The sequence below is a fragment of the Copadichromis virginalis genome, linkage group LG23, assembly GCF_057382275.1.
Source record: "Copadichromis virginalis isolate Kocher_CV1m ecotype Utaka linkage group LG23, C_Virginalis_male_GT1.1, whole genome shotgun sequence".
Lineage (NCBI taxonomy): Eukaryota > Metazoa > Chordata > Actinopteri > Cichliformes > Cichlidae > Copadichromis > Copadichromis virginalis.
In genome coordinates this window covers 37056562-37075892 of record NC_140639.1, presented here as the reverse complement: position 1 = coordinate 37075892, position 19331 = coordinate 37056562, and the positions used below count along the sequence as shown (strand labels likewise).

General features: G+C 42.1%; 1 protein-coding gene across 3 annotated transcripts in view; it reads right to left on the bottom strand.

The window, feature by feature from the left end:
* Window positions 1–19331, bottom strand: part of LOC146681524 (ATP-binding cassette sub-family C member 4-like) — a 48487-nt gene that overhangs the window by 15940 nt on the left and 13216 nt on the right. For 2 of the 3 annotated variants that reach the window (XM_085448121.1, XM_085448122.1), the window contains exons 3-14: window positions 17623–17743; window positions 17261–17485; window positions 16951–17040; window positions 16113–16276; window positions 15676–15801; window positions 14503–14752; window positions 12627–12731; window positions 12378–12467; window positions 12024–12215; window positions 9236–9330; window positions 8724–8810; window positions 7782–7878 (exon numbers count right to left, since the gene is read on the bottom strand). In XM_085448121.1, coding sequence (XP_085304247.1) covers window positions 7782–7878; window positions 8724–8810; window positions 9236–9330; window positions 12024–12215; window positions 12378–12467; window positions 12627–12731; window positions 14503–14752; window positions 15676–15801; window positions 16113–16276; window positions 16951–17040; window positions 17261–17485; window positions 17623–17743 — 1642 coding nt within the window. Of the gene's footprint in view, window positions 1–7781; window positions 7879–8723; window positions 8811–9235; window positions 9331–12023; window positions 12216–12377; window positions 12468–12626; window positions 12732–14502; window positions 14753–15675; window positions 15802–16112; window positions 16277–16950; window positions 17041–17260; window positions 17486–17622; window positions 17744–18540; window positions 18617–19331 lie in introns of all 3 variants that reach the window. The other variant, XM_085448123.1, reaches the window with a different exon arrangement.

Below are 19331 nucleotides of genomic sequence, written 5' to 3'. Positions count from 1 at the left end.
TCTACTGTGAACATTGTCTGCTGTTCTTATTATATTTGATATTAATGTTCTTAACTGTATTATTTTATTGTTTTTCTGTAAAGCACTTTGGTATGCCTAGGCTTTTAATGTGCTCTATAAATAAAGGTTGTTGTTGTTGTTGTTGTTGTCACACAGTATTATGACAGCATACGTTCTTTCAAGTTGAAGCTGTTATTGTGGGAGACGCAGCTCGCTGGTGGTGATGCAGCTCACTTCCCCTGTCCGAAAAATGTGTGCACGATGTTGTAGTATCAGGTAAATGTTAAGTGGTAGGAACGTTTCTGCTGGGTTGTTGTTGTGGGGGGGGGATGAAAAATAATAAAGGACACTCATTGGAGTAATGGCGCGTCTCGTGTGTCTGTGAGTTATGCCTCCAGTCAAATAACATCCATAACCTCAAATAACGGAACATGGTGTCAGAAGACAACTGGAAACGTTAGTTGGGCATAAGTGAAAGGTTTCGGCGTCGGTGCCAGGTTAAAGGTCGGCCATAGAGGAGCTGCGCGAAAAGAGACGTGGCGTCATGAGTCAGTTTCAAGTCACCCCGCCGGAGAAGTTCACTTTTAGGTCCGACGACTGGACCAAATGGATAAAGCTTTTTTTTTTTTTTTGCATCGCGTCTGGATTGGAGACGCAAGCGGACGAAAATCAAGTGAACGCCCTTATCTACACTATGGGCGAGGAGGCGGAGGACATATTGGTATCCCTGCACCTGACTCCCGAAGAGGCGAGCGATTCGTAGCCTGAAGAAACATCATATTTGAGCGAGCGAAGTTTAACCAGCGCCAACAAGAGACGGGTGAGTCAGTTGACAACTTCCATACTGCACTGCATTGTCTGGCAGAACATTTGTGGATACGGGACTTTGCATGACAAAATGGTGCGAGACAGATTTGTCGTGGGTCTGAAAGACAAACGATTGTCAGAACAGCTACAAATGGATCCAGAACTAACGCTAGAGAAAGCGCTTAACAGAGCCCGACAAAGTGAGCTTGTAAAGAAGCAACAAGAGATGCTAAGCACTAACTTTAAAATGGATATTACCAACTCACAACTGAACTGCGTCCATGCTAAACGGCAAGAAGGGGCACGTCCCAAGCAGCTGACACCGCTACATAAACAAACCGCCAAAACACAGAAAGAAAAAAAGACACAATGCAGAAGGTGTGGAGACATAAAAGGTCACAATCTTCAACAATGCCCTGCGATGGAAGCCGCATGTAATTACTGTAAGAAAAAAAGGACATTTTGCCTGGATGTGCAGAAACAAAAAACTGTGTGAAGTCAATGCTGCAACAGTTTCAGAGAACAGCGATACAGATGATGAGGTCGCTTTCTTGGGTTCCCTCTCTGCGGACACCAAAGAGAGTCCATGGGTAACAGAGATACATGTGGACAAATACAACACACTCTTTAAAATCGACACCAGAGCGGATGTCACAGCAGTCCCAGAGACTTTCTACACACAGCATCAGTTGGGGAGATTGGATAAGCCCAAAAGGGTTCTGCAGGGCCCAGGAGGAACACGTCTGAAGGTAAAAGGCATGTTCACAGCCACTCTCAGCAAGAACAACCACAAAACCAAAGAAGACATTTATGTCGTACAGGGTTTATGCACACCGCTGCTGAGCGGGCATGCTGCAGTGGCACTACAGCTGGTTGCTAGAGTGAATCATATTAGCTTAGACTCTATTGACGCTGTCAAAGAAGAATTCCCCAAGCTTTTCAGCGGCTTAGGCAAAATGGAGGGGGAGTACAATATTGCTCTGAAACCAGAGGCACAGCCGTTTTCCCTCTCGACCCCTAGGCGAATCTCCCTTCCACTCTTACCAAAGGTTAAAGAAGAGCTGAACAGGATGGAGCAGCAGGGTGTCATTTCCAAGGTGGAGGAGCCCACTGATTGGCCTGTGGTGGTGGTTCCTAAGCGCACAGGCAAAGTGAGAATATGCAGCGATCTCACTGAACTAAACAAATATGTCATGAGAGAGAAGCATCCACTCCCTTCAGTAGAACACACACTAGACAGCTTGCAGGAGCAAAAGTGTTTTCAAAGCTGGATGCCAATGCATGATTTTGGCAGATTCCCTTATCCAGGGACTCTTCTTTGCTCACGACCTTTATTACACCTTTTGGTCGGTATTGTTACATTCGTCTGTGCTTTGGAATCTCATCAGCCCCAGAACACTTCCAGAAACGGATGGCACGCATTCTTGAGGGCTTAGAAGGAGTCCTCTGCCAGATGGATGATGTGCTCATCTGGGGGACGTCACAAGGAGAGCATGATGAGAGACTTCGAAAAGCACTGGTTCGACTGCAGGAGGCTGGAGTAACATTGAACGACAAGTGTGAGTTCTACAAGAACAGGATAAAGTTCCTGGGGCAGGTCATTGAGGGATCGGGGTTAGCGCAGATCCTGACAAGGTGCATGCCGTGAGTTCCATGGATGAGCCCAGCAACATAAGTGAGGTGAGACGCTTCCTGGGCATGGTGAATCACCTAGGAAAGTTTCTTCCTCACCTGGCGGAAAAAACGTGCCCCCTAAGAGATCTGCTGAAGAAGTCCAACCTGTGGTCATGGGGGCCACAGCAGCAGCAGGCTTTCGACGGCATCAAAAAAGAACTGACAACACCCCCAGGGTTTGCTCTGTATGATCCAAATGCTGAAACGTGCGTATCAGCTGATTCATCTTCGTATGGCTTGGGAGCAGTGCTTCTCCAGCGGCACGCCGATCTAGGGTGGAAACCAGTAGCATACGCTTCAAAAGCTCTCAGCGCGACTGAGCAGCGATATGCTCAAATTGAGAAGGAGGCCCTCGCTTCAACATGGGCCTGTGAGAGGTTTGCAGAGTTCCTAATTGGGAAGACATTCCACATTGAAACAGACCAATTCAATTCAATTTTCAATTCAATTTTATTTATATAGCGCCAAATCACAACAAAAGTTGCCTCAAGGCGCTTCATAGATACAGAGAAAAACCCAACAATCATATGACCCCCTATGAGCAAGCACTTTGGCGACAGTGGGAAGGAAAAACTCCCTTTTAACAGGAAGAAACCTCCGGCAGAACCAGGCTCAGGGAGGGGCGGCCATCTGCTGCGACCGGTTGGGGTGAGAGAAGGAAGACAGGATAAAGACATGCTGTGGAAGAGAGACAGAGGTTAATAACAGATATGATTCAATGCAGAGAGGTCTATTAATACATAGTGAGTGAGAAAGGTGACTGGAAAGGAAAAACTCAATGCATCATGGGAATCCCCCGGCAGCCTACATCTATTGCAGCATAACTAAGGGAGGATTCAGGGTCACCTGGTCCAGCCCTAACTATATGCTTTAGCAAAAAGGAAAGTTTTAAGCCTAATCTTAAAAGTAGAGATAGTGTCTGTCTCCCGAATCCAAACTGGAAGCTGGTTCCACAGAAGAGGGGCCTGAAAACTGAAGGCTCTGCCTCCCATTCTACTTTTAAATACTCTAGGAACAACAAGTAGGCCTGCAGAGCGAGAGCGAAGTGCTCTAATAGGGTGATATGGTACTACAAGGTCATTAAGATAAGATGGGGCCTGATTATTTAAGACCTTGTATGTGAGGAGCAGGATTTTGAATTCAATTCTGGATTTAACAGGAAGCCAATGAAGGGAAGCCAAAACAGGAGAAATATGCTCTCTCTTTCTAGTCCCTGTCAGGACTCTTGCTGCAGCATTTTGGATTAGCTGAAGGCTTTTCAGTGAGTTTTTTGGACATCCTGATAATAATGAATTACAGTAGTCCAGCCTGGAAGTAATAAATGCATGAACTAGTTTTTCAGCGTCACTCTGAGACAGGATATTTCTAATTTTAGAGATGTTGCGCAAATGGAAGAAAGCAGTCTTACATGCCACAAACCTCTGGTCTCGTTGCTTGGCTCCAAGGGCCTGGACGAGCTTCCACCTCGTATACAACGTCTACGCATGCGATTGATGAGGTTCTCTTATACCATATCTCATGTTCCTGGTAGAGACATTGCAACAGCAGATGTACTGTCCAAAGCTCCTGTATGTGACACAACTGAGGGTTTGCCGGAGGAAGAAATCAACTTGTATGTGGAGTCCGTCATAGCAAGCCTGCCAGCCACAGAGCCACGACTCAGAGAAATCCAGACACATCAGGACAGCATTCTAAGCCAGCTGAAGAAGTTCTGTGTGGAAGGATGGCCAGATAAGTACTCCATCGAAAGGGTTTTCCAGCCTTATCTGCCGTTTTCAGGTGACCTCACAGTCCACAATGGTTTGCTTCTTTATCAGAGCAGAATAGTGATTCCCACATCACTCAGAGCAGACATTCTGTCTAAACTACATGAGGGACACCTAGGAATAACGAAATGCAGAGAGAGAGCTAAACAATCTGTTTGGTGGCCAGGCCTGAGCAGTGAGCTGATAAAAGTGATTGGGACCTGTGACACTTGCTGCCGTGAGCGGACTAACCACAAAGAAACCATGCTACCTACCGAGTTCCCACAAAGACCGTGGGCCATGGTTGGAACTGATCCGTTCCAGATTGAGAATAAACAGTACCTGGTCATTGTGGATTACTTTTCCAGATTCTTCGAAGTTGCCAAACTGACATCTACAACATCAGAGGCAGTGATCGAGCACTGTAAATCAATCTTTGCACGTCATGGCATACCAGAGCGGGTTCGCTCTGATAATGGACCTCAGTTTTCGCCTGATTCCTTCAAAAGATTTGCACAAGAATGGGGTTTTAGCCATGAGACATCCAGTCCCCACTTCCCTCAGAGCAATGGGGAGGCCGAGAGGGCAGTCAGGACCATCAAAAGTCTTCTTAAAAAGTCTGGCGATCCCTATCTCGCCCTTATGGCATACCGGGCCACTCCATTGGCAAATGGCTACAGCCCAACGAAGCTTCTCATGGGTAGAAGGATAAGGACAACTATTCCTGTCATCCCATCACAGCTAAATCCAAGAGGTACGGACACAGACAAGCTCAAAGCTATAGAACAATCGTACAGACAAAAACAAAGACAAAACTACAACCGCAGACACAGAGCACATGATATGCTACAGCTCAATCCTGGAGACAAAGTGTGGTTCTCAGACATGGATACTAGAGGGACAGTCGTGTCCATGGCAGGCTCACCGAGGTCCTACATCATCGAGACAGCAAAGGGCACGCTGAGAAGAAACCGTTATCATCTTACATGGACACCTGGGGCACCGGAGATTTCTGGCGATCCACCAGAGGCTTCACCTGAGAACTCTGTTCCAGCTGCACAGATTGTGTCGGTTCCAGACACTATCTCACAGGAGGCCAGCCAGCAGACTCCTGAAGCTGGGAGCCAAATCCAACCCAGGTCTAGGAGGCCTCCAGCATACCTAAAAGACTATGTTTGCTCATAGGGCTTGGAACTGAGTGAGCAATGGGGCAGAATAATCCCCACACTCAGGCTGAGGGCTGGGTAGTCTACCCCATCCCTCATAGAGACAATGAGAAATAAAGCAAATGGTTGCACTGTTTAAACATGTTGTTTGTAGCTGCACCGAATAGTTCAGAAATGTGCACTTATGCTTAGTGTTCAGAGTTGTATACTTTGAGAGTTTATTTTTGGACATTCTGAGTAGTCTGGTTTGAAACCAAGCGAGTTCAGTAAACAAGCTGTTACCAGATAAAGCACAAGGACATAGTAATAGTATACTTTAAAGCGTGCGGGTCTAATCTGTTTTCTTGGTTATATTCCAGCATCACATCCTATTTAGTAGGGGGGGATGTAGTATCAGGTAAATGTTAAGTGGTAGGAACGTTTCTGCTGGGTTGTTGTTGTGGGGGGGGGGATGAAAAATAATAAAGGACACTCATTGGAGTAATGGCGCGTCTCGTGTGTCTGTGAGTTATGCCTCCAGTCAAATAACATCCTTAACCTCAAATAACGGAACAGATGTGGCAGATATGAAGCGGTTTAAAGATAAAATAACGGGACTGTTACTAGAGTTTGAGCAACGATTTCAGATTTTTGGTGAACTGGAGAACGACTTCAAAGTTTTTTGCTCGCCGTTCACCGTGAATCCCTTTGATCTGCCCGTCAGGATCCAACTTGAAATAATAGACTTGCAGTGTGACTCGGATTTGAAGGGCAAATTTGCCGCAGTTGGCTTGAACACATTCTATCAGAATCTCTTGCCAGGTTACCCCAACTTGACAGCCCTCGCTGCAAAACTGTTGTGCATGTTCGGAACCACGTATCTTTGTGAGCAAGTTTTCTCTGTAATGAGCGTAAATAAAACAAAACTGCGCTCAAGGCTCACGCACAGGCACTTGAATCACATCCTAAAGTTAGCTGCCACTCAGGATGTGAAGCCTGATATTGATGAGTTGGTGAAAGCAAAAAGATGCCAGGTATCAGAAGTCAAATAAACTATGTAACCCCACTGAAAGTGCTGCATGAGACACCCTGATGTATTTCTGTGATCTGTGATTTACTTCTGTGAATCACTGTGTTCTTTGTCCTCAGAATTTTCAAATAACTTGAGGTGTTTTGTAATTAATAGCTATATTGTGCTTTTGGACACACTGTCCTCAGGCTCCAGCTTTATGTTTATATATTTTTATGTTGATGTGAGACTGTTTCTAATTGATTATATTTGATTTATATATTTAACCTATTCTGTGGTTCTTGTACTTGTTTGGGGAACAGGATTTCATTATTTTTATCTACGTTGCTGCCTGCGAAGTGACACCCTGATATAGTTCTGTGATCTGTGAATCAGTTCTGTGAATCACTGAGGCACTGTGTGTTTGTGTGTTCTTTGTCCTCAGAATTTTCAAATAACTTGAGATGTTTTATGATTAATAGCTATGTTGTGCCTGTACTATTTTGAACATACGGTCCACAGGCTCTAGCTTTATTTTTATGTTGATCGTATTAAAACAAAGAAAACAATCTGAAGTTGTTGTTTTTAAGTTATATACACACACAATGATTTTACCAGTATGGCCCACTTGAGAATAGACTTTTCTCCATGTGGCCCCTGAACTAAAATGAGTTTGACACCCCTGATCTAATATCTTGTGTGCAAAGCTGATAACTGACCTGAAGGTGGTGCCAGAGAACACTCAGAAACAAAAGTTCAGAGCAATCTTCTATAAGACTATTCAAGGCTGATCCACAGTGTTTGCAGTATAGTGATTATTTCAGATGAATCCTTTTATTAATCTGAAATAATCTTTTATCCAGAATTGAATTCAAAATACTGCTCCTCACATACAAGGCCCCATCTTATCTTAATGATCTTGTAGTATCACCCCATTAGAGCACTTCACTGTCACACTGCAGGCCTACTTGTTGTTCCTAGAGTATTTAAAAGTAGAATGGGAGGCAGAGCCTTCAGTTTTCAGGCCCCTCTTCTGTGGAACCAGCTTCCAGTTTGGATTCGGGAGACAGACACTATCTCTACTTTTAAGATTAGGCTTAAAACTTTCCTTTTTGCTAAAGCATATAGTTAGGGCTGGACCAGGTGACGCTGAATCCTCCCTTAGTTATGCTGCAATAGACATAGGTTGCTTAAGGATTCCCATGATGCATTAAGTATTTCTCTTTAGTCACCTTTCTCACTCACTATGTGTTAATAGACCTGTTTGCACCGAATCACACTTGTTACTAATCTCTGGCTCTATTCCACAGCATGTCTTTTGCGCTGAAATGTAATAGCTGAAGGTAAACACAGTGCTCAGATACAAGTTTGGTACACAGGGATGATTTCATCTGCACTAACCTCTTTCAGGACAACAATCTGGTCAGCTGCCTTCAGGTACTGAAGCTGATGGGTGACCAGGATGCGAAGCTTGTTCTTCAGCAAGCCACAGATGCATCTGATACAAGAAAAACATTTCCTCTCATTCCAGTTTGTTTCAGTTTCACATAAAAACGTCAAACACTGTCAAAGGATTTTCTCCTTCCTTAGTACAGTTAAAAAGTTTGTATGTTATCTAAGAGGAAGAGTGTAACAGGAAGTTTGGGGTCAAGTTCAATTGTCTGCCTGACACTGGTAGTCCCGCACCCCTTCCTGGCTTAGCCCAACACATGCAAAGCTTTTGTCAGTTTTCACTTCTGATGTATTTTTGTTTCAAAGCACTGTGTCCAGTGCTAAAGCTATAAAAACAACATTAAACAATGGTGCACTGCTAAACATCCATCGCTCAGGTTAAAACTTCTGCCAAAAGCCAAAAACACAAGTGCATGTGTTACATCATGCACAAGAATAGAAACTTTCTCCTGCTGGGGAGGAGACACTGAACGATTTCCAGCTTTGATGTATTCTTCCAGTAAGGGGCTTAACCCCACCCCTGACCTGTGATGTGACTGCTAACAGAAGGATGAATAGCAAGGACAGAAACCTGTTTTGCAGAATTTTGATCAAACAATATAGCCATTCCAAGCCACTTCTTAAAGCAAGGGTTGCCTGAAGTTTTTTTGTTCTTTGCCAAATAATCATGTGTAGACACAAAAGAACACTCAAAGAAAACTTAGAAAACGTCCAGAAAGCCTGCAGAACTACTCTTTAGTCTGGCTCCATGGAAGCTAAATATCCAGTCTTGTCCAGTCTTGTGCAAGACTTTTGCACATTATTGTAAATGTGTGCATCAAAAACAACCACACATTCTTTGCAGACAGATTGAGTCATAAATGCTGAAATGATTTTAACTGAGTCACTCACTGTTCAAAGAGGTGCCGCCCCACCTCTGCATCCACAGCACTGAGTGGGTCATCCAGAATATAGATGTCTGCATCCTGATACACAGCCCTGAAATCAAAAGCATGAATCCCTTTTTTACAGTAGCTGCAGCATCAGGCTTCATAGCAACAATGAGATGTCTTTTTACCGTCATCTAAAAGTGAGAAGGTCTTCTGTTGTTTTTTGATTATCATTACTTTTGGCTCACGGAGTGCTTTAATTCAAGACGACTAAAAGAACGCGATCCATTCGTGCATGCATTTACTGTGTCAATACCATCTTAGGTGTTGCCAGGAAACAGTCTGCTGCACCTTCCTTTAAAACCTGTCCATTCCTGTTCCTTTAAAGTTTTTCTGCCTAAAGGGAAATCTATGCTGACATTTCATGTGTATCATTTACTGCTACTAGCAAAACAAAAACTAATGTGCAACCTAACAGCAGTCATGAATATCTGGGTGAACACAATAAAGCAGTCTGGTTCTCTGTCAAACTACCTGGCCAGGTTGACACGCGCTTTCTGTCCTCCGCTGAGTGTAGCTCCTCTGTCCCCAATCAGTGTCTGGTCTCCATCTGGGAGTAGCTCCAGATCCTGGATGTATGGGCAGCAGAGTTTTATTACTGCACTATACAGTACCATGGGAAGAAGAGCATGTATTATTGCAGGGGTGTCCAACTCCAGGCCTCGAGGGCCGGTGTCCTGCAGGTTTTAGATGTTTACTTGATCCAACACAGCTAATTTCAATGACTAAATTACCTCCTCAACATGTCTTGAAGTTATCCAGAGGCCTGGTAATGAACTAGTTGTTCGATTCAGGTGTGTAGACCCAGGGTGATATCTAAAACCTGCAGGACACCGGCCCTTGAGGCCTGGAGTTTCATAATAAGACAGCCCTGTCTTATTATGGCTTTGTTGTTGCTGCAGAGTACAACAATTACCAGCACAAAGGCACAACTGCAATTTGAAAAACAAAAAAACCCTTAATATTATTATTAATATTCCTTTTGATATTCAATAATATGCTGACTCCATGATAAAAATGCCACCCAACCTTTGTGCAAAGATGAATGACACAGCGACACTAGCCCCGTTTGTTTTATACAAATGTACAAGTGTGTGTATAAATGAGAAGAAAACAAAGCAAACAGTTTAAACAGTAACCCCGCTAATGTAAAATACCTAACCTTTCACAATGACTAAGTCAGAACATTGAGTGACTGAGCATCTTGATGACAAAGCTATTCATGAGACTATCAAATCATTTCTAGCCCTTTACAAGTCACAGATTAGATAAGATGCTCTTGTCAGAGCAGAATTTGTTTTTGTTTTACTTTGTTTATTGCGCACAGTACCATGACTCACAAGTAACTCATCTACTGAGCACAGCATGTGAAACCTCTGCTGCAGGCAGATTAACAAGGGCTCACTGCAGTGCAGCCGTTATATCAATCATTTGCAAAAGTGCAGACATGCAAATCTTGTTGGAAAACTACATAAAAGTAAGCAATAAGTGATCATAAAAACAAAGATGAGAAATGCTGAGACGAATACAACAGGACGAAAGTTGGACTCTCAATCCTCTCTGCACTCAGACCTCTGCAGTCGAGTCACTCGGTACCATTCACTTACAATTAGCATATAGTAAGAAAAAGTAGTGCTGCCATCTATGGCTCATTATTTTCAGTAGCTTTATGAACAGAACCAAGTCAGCTTGTTTCTAGACTGTCTACAGTCTACACACTCACTCATCCAAAAATCTATGTTGCCATCTTTCTCAGCAGATTGGTGACCTTGGGTTTGGTGATACACTGACACCATATTTTATCTGGATAATGAGAAGATCCTGGATGGAAGGAAAATACTCTAGGATTACTAGGAACAAGAAGTCCCAGCTCACTTAACAGTAGGCAAATTTTCTGACTGACTGCAGAGAGACGACAACATTCTGCCATCAGAGTGCTATTGCCAAACTGACTCCAATCAAGCCCAGTTTAACTGTGAGGATATAGCCTGCACTCAAAACTTTGAACTATGTGTTAGCATGTGCGTCACTCTGTCCGTAAACACTACCAAAAATATTACCTCTGCCAAGGAAGTTGTTATAACACAGCAGATCGAGTGAATTTATGTGATCAACCTGCAGCTAAATCTTGCTTTTCAACCCCAGTAAACCCTGAAACCATATTGTTATACAGCCAAAAGCAGCCTGTTAAGACTCACATAAAGGTGACAGCAGCTGGTTTCTTTTAAGGAACATTAAGAAAAACGCTGCTGCTGACACAGGAAGTCATCTGTCTAATAAAGCTTAGAAAACTTTTCCTGTCTCATTATTCTGCAGTATCACAGAGTCAAACAAACACAGGTCCCATCTCATTTATTGAGACCTTCGTGATCAACAGACTGGGTGAAGTTTCACTAATCCTGAAACACAAATCCTCCCTTTCCAACAAACATGACACCAAAGTATTTTCATACCCCTGACCAGTGTTGGTCAAGTTACTTGAAAAAAGTAATCAGTAACTAATTACTGATTACTTCCCCAAAAAGGTAATCCCGTTACTTTACCGATTACTTATTTTCAAAAGTAATTAATTACTTAGGTACTTAGTTAATTTTTAAAAACACGATTTTCAACCTGAAAAAAACCTGATAAAGCGATAGATCTTTCAGCCCAATTCTACTTTTTCTGCATAATCCATCATACAAAATGTAATCAAATGGAAAAGTATCTTTTTTAAACTTGTTTTATTAGTTTTAATCTTTTAACTTTATGCATCAAGCAAAAATTTAATTATATGCAACATTCTCTGACTGGAAGAAATTTGTTTAATATTTAAACAACGGTAATCTAATTACCGGTTTTGCAATAGTAATCCGTTACATTACTCGTTACTTGAAAAAGGTAATCTGATTACAGTAACATGTTACTGCCCATCTCTGCTCCTGACAATGAAGAGGGAACGTACTAGCAGCACCACACAGGAACAGAGTCGGTGCAAGAGAAAGGGCGTGACACACGCTGGCACAGGTGATGCATACCAACGCTGCTTTTGACAAAGTAAAGTCATCAAATGTGTTTTCACATTGAATTAGTATTAGACTCCTCAAACAGAGGAAAGTGTAGTTGCTTCGGGACCTGATTTCACTGAAAAAAAACAAAACAACAAAACAAGATCTAGTGCAACTTTGGAGTTATTCATCACCCTTTTCTCTGTTTCTAAAGGCTCAATCATGCACATAACAATGATTGAGTACTTTGTGAACTGCAAATGCAAATCTCTCACCCTCTTTAGAGCACAGGCTCTGATGACTCTCTCATACTTCTGGGGGTTCAGCTCTTTTCCAAAAAGGATGTTGCTGCGAATTGTTCCAGGGAAGACCCATGGCTGCTGGGCTGCGTAGGTCAACTGTCCTTTGACTCTCAGCACCCCTTTTTCAGCTGGAAGTTCGCCCAGGATGGAGCTCAGCAGGGATGACTGATAGTGATGGTAGAAGGTAAAGCACAGATGCGGTAAATGGACTGGTTTTTATATAGCGTTTTTCTACTTTGAGTACTCAAAGTGCTTTATATAACAGCACGTATGGCATGAGTAAGACAAAGAAAATAGATTACACAGCAACACGAGTAGATGTCTTACCTTTCCAGCTCCCACCGGTCCAATTACAGCCAACAGCTGATTCGAGCTGAGTGTGAGTGAGATGCTCTGGAGAGATACAGCATCCAAACTCTGCAAAGAGAATAAAAATCTTACATCAGAAAAAACATTTTAAAAGTCTGCTGTTTAGAGTTACTATGAACAAAACAAAGTGTAGCCAAAGGGCAAGTGTGCACTCAGTTAAATTGAGGTCTTCTGATTGGTTAGAGCAGCAAGTGACATGTATCCAACCTTGTCCCAGTAGCAAGTCAGATCCTGAATCTCCACAGCAGCATCCTTCTCATCCTGCGGCAGAGCAACTGTGTTTTTCCTGATCTCATCCAGTGTCAAGAACTCCTTTACCACAGAAAGAGAGAAGTGCAATAGTGATGAGATCTAACACAGCCATGACAGTCAAATCGCTCCCATGATCATTTCCCAATGCAGTGTTACACAACAGCACCAAGGTGCCACATGTTTAAAGAGTAGCCTTTTACTACAGTGATCTGGTAAATTATTTGTAATATTATACAACTGACAGTGATGCCAATGAAAATTCCATTTAAATCTGAACTCGAGTTTAGGGGCAGAAAATTTAAAATGAGGAAGAACTTTGTTTTACACAGATGAACCATTGAGATGATGCTGTGTGAGAACAGCAGTCCCGGACTGAACATTAAAGGAGTAATGTAATGAGCAAATACTAAAGCCTTTATCTGCTTTTATGAGTCTGTTCATTGAAAGCAGAACCAGACTTTCAGAAGCACTGCTACATTCTGCTGGCTTTAACTGTTCAAAAGCTGCATGGCGAGAGACAATGACTTTAAACACACGAGCACGTTCAGTGAGAGACTGAGATTACCAAAAAGCACCACTGAATGACACAGGAAATCATTCCTGCCTGTGGCCATCTCCCTGTACACCTCATCCACTTAACACACTGTTTACTGCAACAGCTACACCCTTCTTGCACATGCTCTTTTTCAGCTATTTATTAATAAGTGACTTTTATGTATATATATGCCTGTATATATTGTGCTATTCTTAGTTAGTGTATTGTCTGTCTTTGTTAATGTTTGTTTATAATGGAGCACTGTAACAAAAAATAATTTCCCCTAGGGATCAATAAAGTATTCTGATTCTAAACCTGCACTGAAACTGTACTGGGCACGTCTCCAACAAGTCAACAGACCTTACTGTTACAAGTAGGGCTGGGCAATATGACCCAAAATTCATATCTCGATATTTTTTAGATATAAGATATATATCTCGATATTTTTTTTAAAGTTTTAAGTTTTAAGTTAAGAACAAAAAGAGAGTTCTAGTCACACTGTGTCCCAGATGTCACACAGGCACTTTTATTTACATACAGCGTAGATGTACATGAAGAAATTACTCAAAAATAAATTATCAGCATTTATTAAATAATCATGGTCCATAAATAAAAGAAAACAATGTTGTTTTTGTGCATAACAAAAAGCTCACAATTGTGCAGTCAAAATGTAAACTAATAGACGCTGAGCATAATAACAAAGACAGATTTCACAGCTGCACCACGTCTCTGAACAGGTGCCATTTGTGGTCCTTATACACACACGGTACGTATCACTCCGCGAGGCTCCTCCTCGGTAGCCGTAATCCTCCGACAATCCATCAAGCGGTGCAGCTCCGTAGCTTAGCAAAGTCATATGAAAACATTTGACAGATTAGCTCGTTAGCGCGGTTAGCTCGCTAACACGTTGACACCGTCCAGCCCCACACACGGGGCGATCCGCGGTAACTCGCTAACGGAGATTTTCCGCTTTCATCTTGTCATTGCCTGCAGGTGAAGCTATGGGGGAGGGGGAGTTGTGTTCAGTGAAGGAGAGGCGAGGCCGAGTAACGTTGCGTAGAGACAAAAGTGGACGAAAGAGAGGCAAACCTGCGGCTCCACAAGTATAATTATAACATAACATAGACTATATCGATATAAACGATATTGTCACATCTTATATCTCGTATGAAAATATATCGATATTTTTTTAAAAACTCGATATATCGCCCAGCCCTAGTTACAAGGTCTGCTGACTCGACTGATTTTTAGTGAGGTCTTTCAGTGAAGTCGGAAAATAGCACCAATGCAGTGTACCTGAATCCTGCGGACGCTGACACGGCTCTCAAACAGCTTTTCAATAGCACTAGGGAAGAAGAGCGTCACCGTAAGTCGCACCGCACTGTAGAGAGACACCGTCACGAATACACGGCTGGCTGAGATGGTATTTCCCAGGAGGACATAGATGGCGAATGTGACAAAGAGAATGAGCTTGCTGGCGCAGAAAAATGAAGCCATGTTGAGACCTCGCAGGTAGGAGCTCTTCATGATCTTGGAGATCTCCTTTCTAGACACAGAACACCAACAATGAAATGTGACCAATGTTACTTATTCCTTAGCCCTTCACAAAAAAAAAAAAACATACATTACTTTCTAACATTCAAATGTTAGCGATAAAACAGAAAAATGCATCTATATGCAGTGTTGTCATAGATAATAAACACCCAGACTCCAAACTGTTGTCCAGCCTAGAAGTAATGAACTAGTTTTTCAGCGTCACTCTAAGACAGGATGCGTCTAATTTTAGAGATGTTTGATTGATTGATTGATAATTTGTTTCAACATGTGAACAATATACAGGTACATTTAGAAAAGAAAATAAGAGATTTGTGCAACATTTTTTAAATGTTGCACAAATGAAAGAAAGTAGTCCTACATATTTGTTTAATATGCGAGTTGAAGGACATATCCTGGTCAAAAGTGACTCCAAGGTTCCTCACAGTGTTACTGGAGGCCAAGGTAATGCCATCCAGAGTAAAAGAATGATGTTCACGCTCCTTCTCTTACTGAGGAATGCAGATTAGCAATAAAGCAGCAATAATCAGCACCAGTACCAGCTATCAGTATTGTATCCAAACTGGAAAAAGCTGGACTGGTTTCTCCCCTGTTACCGTACACTACAACATTCTCTCAGAAAACTGCCTCTTTTTCCTTTATTTACATTCTTACTCCCGCCCCAGACACATGTGTCTAATTAAGCCAGTGGTTTGGTAAGATAAGCATTTTCTTCTTGGTTCATTTTCAAAGTCAGAGCTTTGAGTAACACCCTTCATCAACTATCACAGTTGATGAAGGTCAGGATGTGCTCCAAAACCAGATCTGCACATTTTAAAATTAATTGCATAATGTTCTGGAAAAAAGAGCAAAGTTAAGTTTGCATTTCTTGAGACTCAGAATTAATAATAATAATCATCATCATCATCTTTTTACCTTCTGACCTCAGAGACCAGAGCAGCGAAGGGCTTCTCCCAAGCGTACATCTTAATGATCCTCATTCCAGACACCACTTCATTCATTGTGCGGATTCTGCTGTCCGTCAGAGTAGCAGTCTTACTTCTGTAAACAAAATAGAAAACTCACGATTGAACAAACCTATCCAAACATCTAACATGCAACATCAATGTTCATCAGTTCCATCAGGATTATTCCTTAAAATGTTTTTCGTCACCAAGTCTGTAAAAGACCTTTTTCTTTTGGGGGGAATTTAGCCAAAAATACTGAAATAAAATCAGACCAATCATAGGAGTTTTAGACTAAAACAATAGTTCCTTGCTACAGTTCCACAAAGATACACATTTCTGTTATGCTAAATCAGAGTTCAGCTCAGTTTCAGGGATCTAAGACTGAATGAGCATTTGTGGGTTTACCTGAATTTGGAGAAAAGTCTTCCGAACATGCTTTGGACAGGCATCAGAATCAAGAGGACCCCTATGCCTCCCAAGCATGAAGGACCGATCTCGTTCCACAGCAGCCCAACGACTGCAGCTGCCTGGAGCGGTCCCACCCACAGGAAGTGCAGAAAGATCGTCACCTATTCAGAGCAAAATATCTGGAATAAGTTGCAATATTACTTTAACAGCAATACATCTTTTAAGGAAGCATGGGAATTCCGCCATTTAGGAATGGCTACTTTCAAAAGACTTTATGAAGATCAGTGAAAGCATGACATGGTGTAATTAACATCCAGCTGCCAAGGAACAAAATACCCCCAAGAAGCTGGCATTTTCACAGCAGTCTCTGCCCACACTGATTAAAAGGAAACTCAACATTCCAATGAGGGAAACTGGATTTGGTACCAAGAGTGTAATTAAGCCTGAACCTCACGCTAGGAGAGATTTGCCAGAGTTTGTCTGAGTGAGTAGAATCAGAACAGTCTGATGTGACACACATAAAAAAGATGAATTAGTGGGTGTGTATGTTTGAGTCTTTATGCATGCATTTAACCCTGAGTGGATTAAAGAAAATCCAAAATAAATTCAATACAACTGCATCTTTAAAATTAGTAGTTGCATAGCAGTAAAGTTGCATTCTGCTTACATGTCTCTGTAGTTAAATGAAGCTTAAGTGTTAGAAGGTGCCACTGGAAATGAGGTTTAGCTATAGTTAAAATATTGTTGCATCCAAGGGTTAAAGCAAATATTATTACTTAGCAACTACTCTCAAGTCTTTGCTTTTTATTTGCTAAAAAATGTAAATTTCACATACTTCATCAAACTTGTTGACATCATTGGAGAGCAGGTTGACGATCTGGCCTGTGGTGGTCTTCCCCATGGCTGAACTGCTCAGATGCAGAGCCTTAAACAAAGATTATCCGTGAAGCAACATTCCTCCACCTCAAACACACATCTATCCACAGAGTTCTTAAAGTATTACATGACAGAACTTGGCAAGGTGATACAAGCACAAGAATGCAGGTACGGCCTTTAGCAGTCCTCGCATGAAATCTAAATAGAGTTCAGTAACAACTAGAAAAGAAAGGGTTTTTCCTTTATCAAGGTCATGGACTCCTGCTCACCTTCTTATAAATCATGTGACACATGGCCACTCTGATTTTCATGCCTATCCTCTGCACATAGTAAAAGTAGAGGTGATGCATCAATGCCAGGCCAATGGTGCAGAGAGACAATCCAGCTGCATAGCCCAAGGTCTCATGAAAAGCTCTTGTGTTATTTGGGTCATAACTCTCAAAGTATTCAATAATCTTCCCCAATAAGATTGGCTGGACGACTTTAATGATCTCCTGAAATGAAGAACAGATGAAGAACAGTGACTGTCAATACACAGTAAACACAGCATTGATTAATGATTCTGATCAACATCTCCACTGCTTTAAGTTTAGTTCTTTTCATTTTTAATTGTAATGAACACACCACTGACCTCAATTAGTGTAAAGATCCCCAGGACTGCATATGCTTTCCAGTAACACTTAACAATGACACCGGTGAGTCGAGGCTTCCGCAGCTCTTTGGTAGCCCTCTGGACCTCATGATCCCAGATTCTGTCATGGAAACATCATATTCATGTTGTTTTCCACTTTTGTCTTATAAATCCTGGAGCAATTAAAGATGACATAATGAGGTCTCCCTGTCACTTGACTGTACTGCTGTGGTAAGATACAAAACAGGTTAATAATTAAGCCATTTCTACGAGTTTGCTGTGGATGTTTTATAGAGTTTGGTTTTACATCCATCCATCAAATTCGGCACTATGGCTAAAAGTCAGAGTGAACAGGTTGACAGTCTGTTGCAGGGCTTAGAGACACGACTGTTCACGCTCACATTCACAAACACAGTAACCAGTAACAACTGTGAGTGTTAGGATGCCTGGGTCGTTGACCCAGGGTTTTTGAGTTTATTATATTGTTTATAATTTCTAGTCTTTGGGTTTTTGTTAGAGTCATGTCTTATGGTTTGTCTCTGTGTAATCCTTAGTTGCTGTCTCCCCTGTCCACTATATCCCCGTGTCCAGTCAGTGTCTGTGTCTGCCCTGGTCCCACGCCTCTGTTCCCTCTGTTGCAGTGCCTGCATGTGAGTCTGTGTCTTTGTTCAGTCTGTGTTATGTGTTTCCTGTTTTACTTTGAAGGTCTCCGTCTTATCTCAGTGTGTTCAGTTTACGCTTCCTTGTCTTGTCAGTTCTGATTTGCCCCAGCCGTGTTTCCCTCCTGTTGTCCATTCCCTGATTGCTCCCTCTATGTATTTAAGCCCTGTGTTTCAGTTTGTCATTGTTGTGATCTACCTTTATCTTGCTGTGTGTTTTGTCTGCGTAGGTGTATTTTGTATTCTTAGTGTTTGTTACCCTTTTGAGTTCAGCATTAAAGCTGTTTTGAGTTACTTTCTGTCTCCAGAGTCTGCACTTTGGGTCCTTCTCCTGCCTGCACACAGCCGTCACATAACAGTGAGAGGAAGCCACAGGGGAGAGCCTGCAAACTATACAGAAAGGGTGCAACTGGCCTGTGGATTCAAACACAGGACACTCTTGCTGTGAGACAACAGTGCTAACCATTGTGCCGTGTAAACTTGGACTAACATGTGGTGGAAAAATAAACTGAACACTGAGACTGTCAAACTGTCTTGAGATTTACTGAACAAACTTTTGCAAAAGGAACCCCACAGCATGAACAGAATCAACACCAGCATTGATGCTGAATAAACAAAATCTCACCTCCTTTATACTCTGTGCAGCTCCAGAGCCGCGTTTTCCCCACTATCATGTACACACCTACTTGATAATAAAGAGTGTGTCTAGCAGTTTTGTGCCTGCTTCATCTTTGTGGACAATCAGCACTACAGTACTACATAAGGGTTAAATAATTTTTCTATTAGACATTAATTCTAAGTATCACAAAGCAAATACAAGAAACAACTATTTCAACTTTGATTCCAACAAGGCTGATGTTTCAGACACTGATTAAGGCTGGTCCAACCTCACCCATAGCAAACACCAATCCAACATCTAAATCTTTGACACACAATTTATTGTGTGGCCCCGTTGTTTCTCCCCTCTCTGAATAACACAGCCAACACAACATCATTTTCCTGTTCGTCTGTTTTTGTTTTGTTTTTGTTTTGTTTTTTCTCTTTATGCTT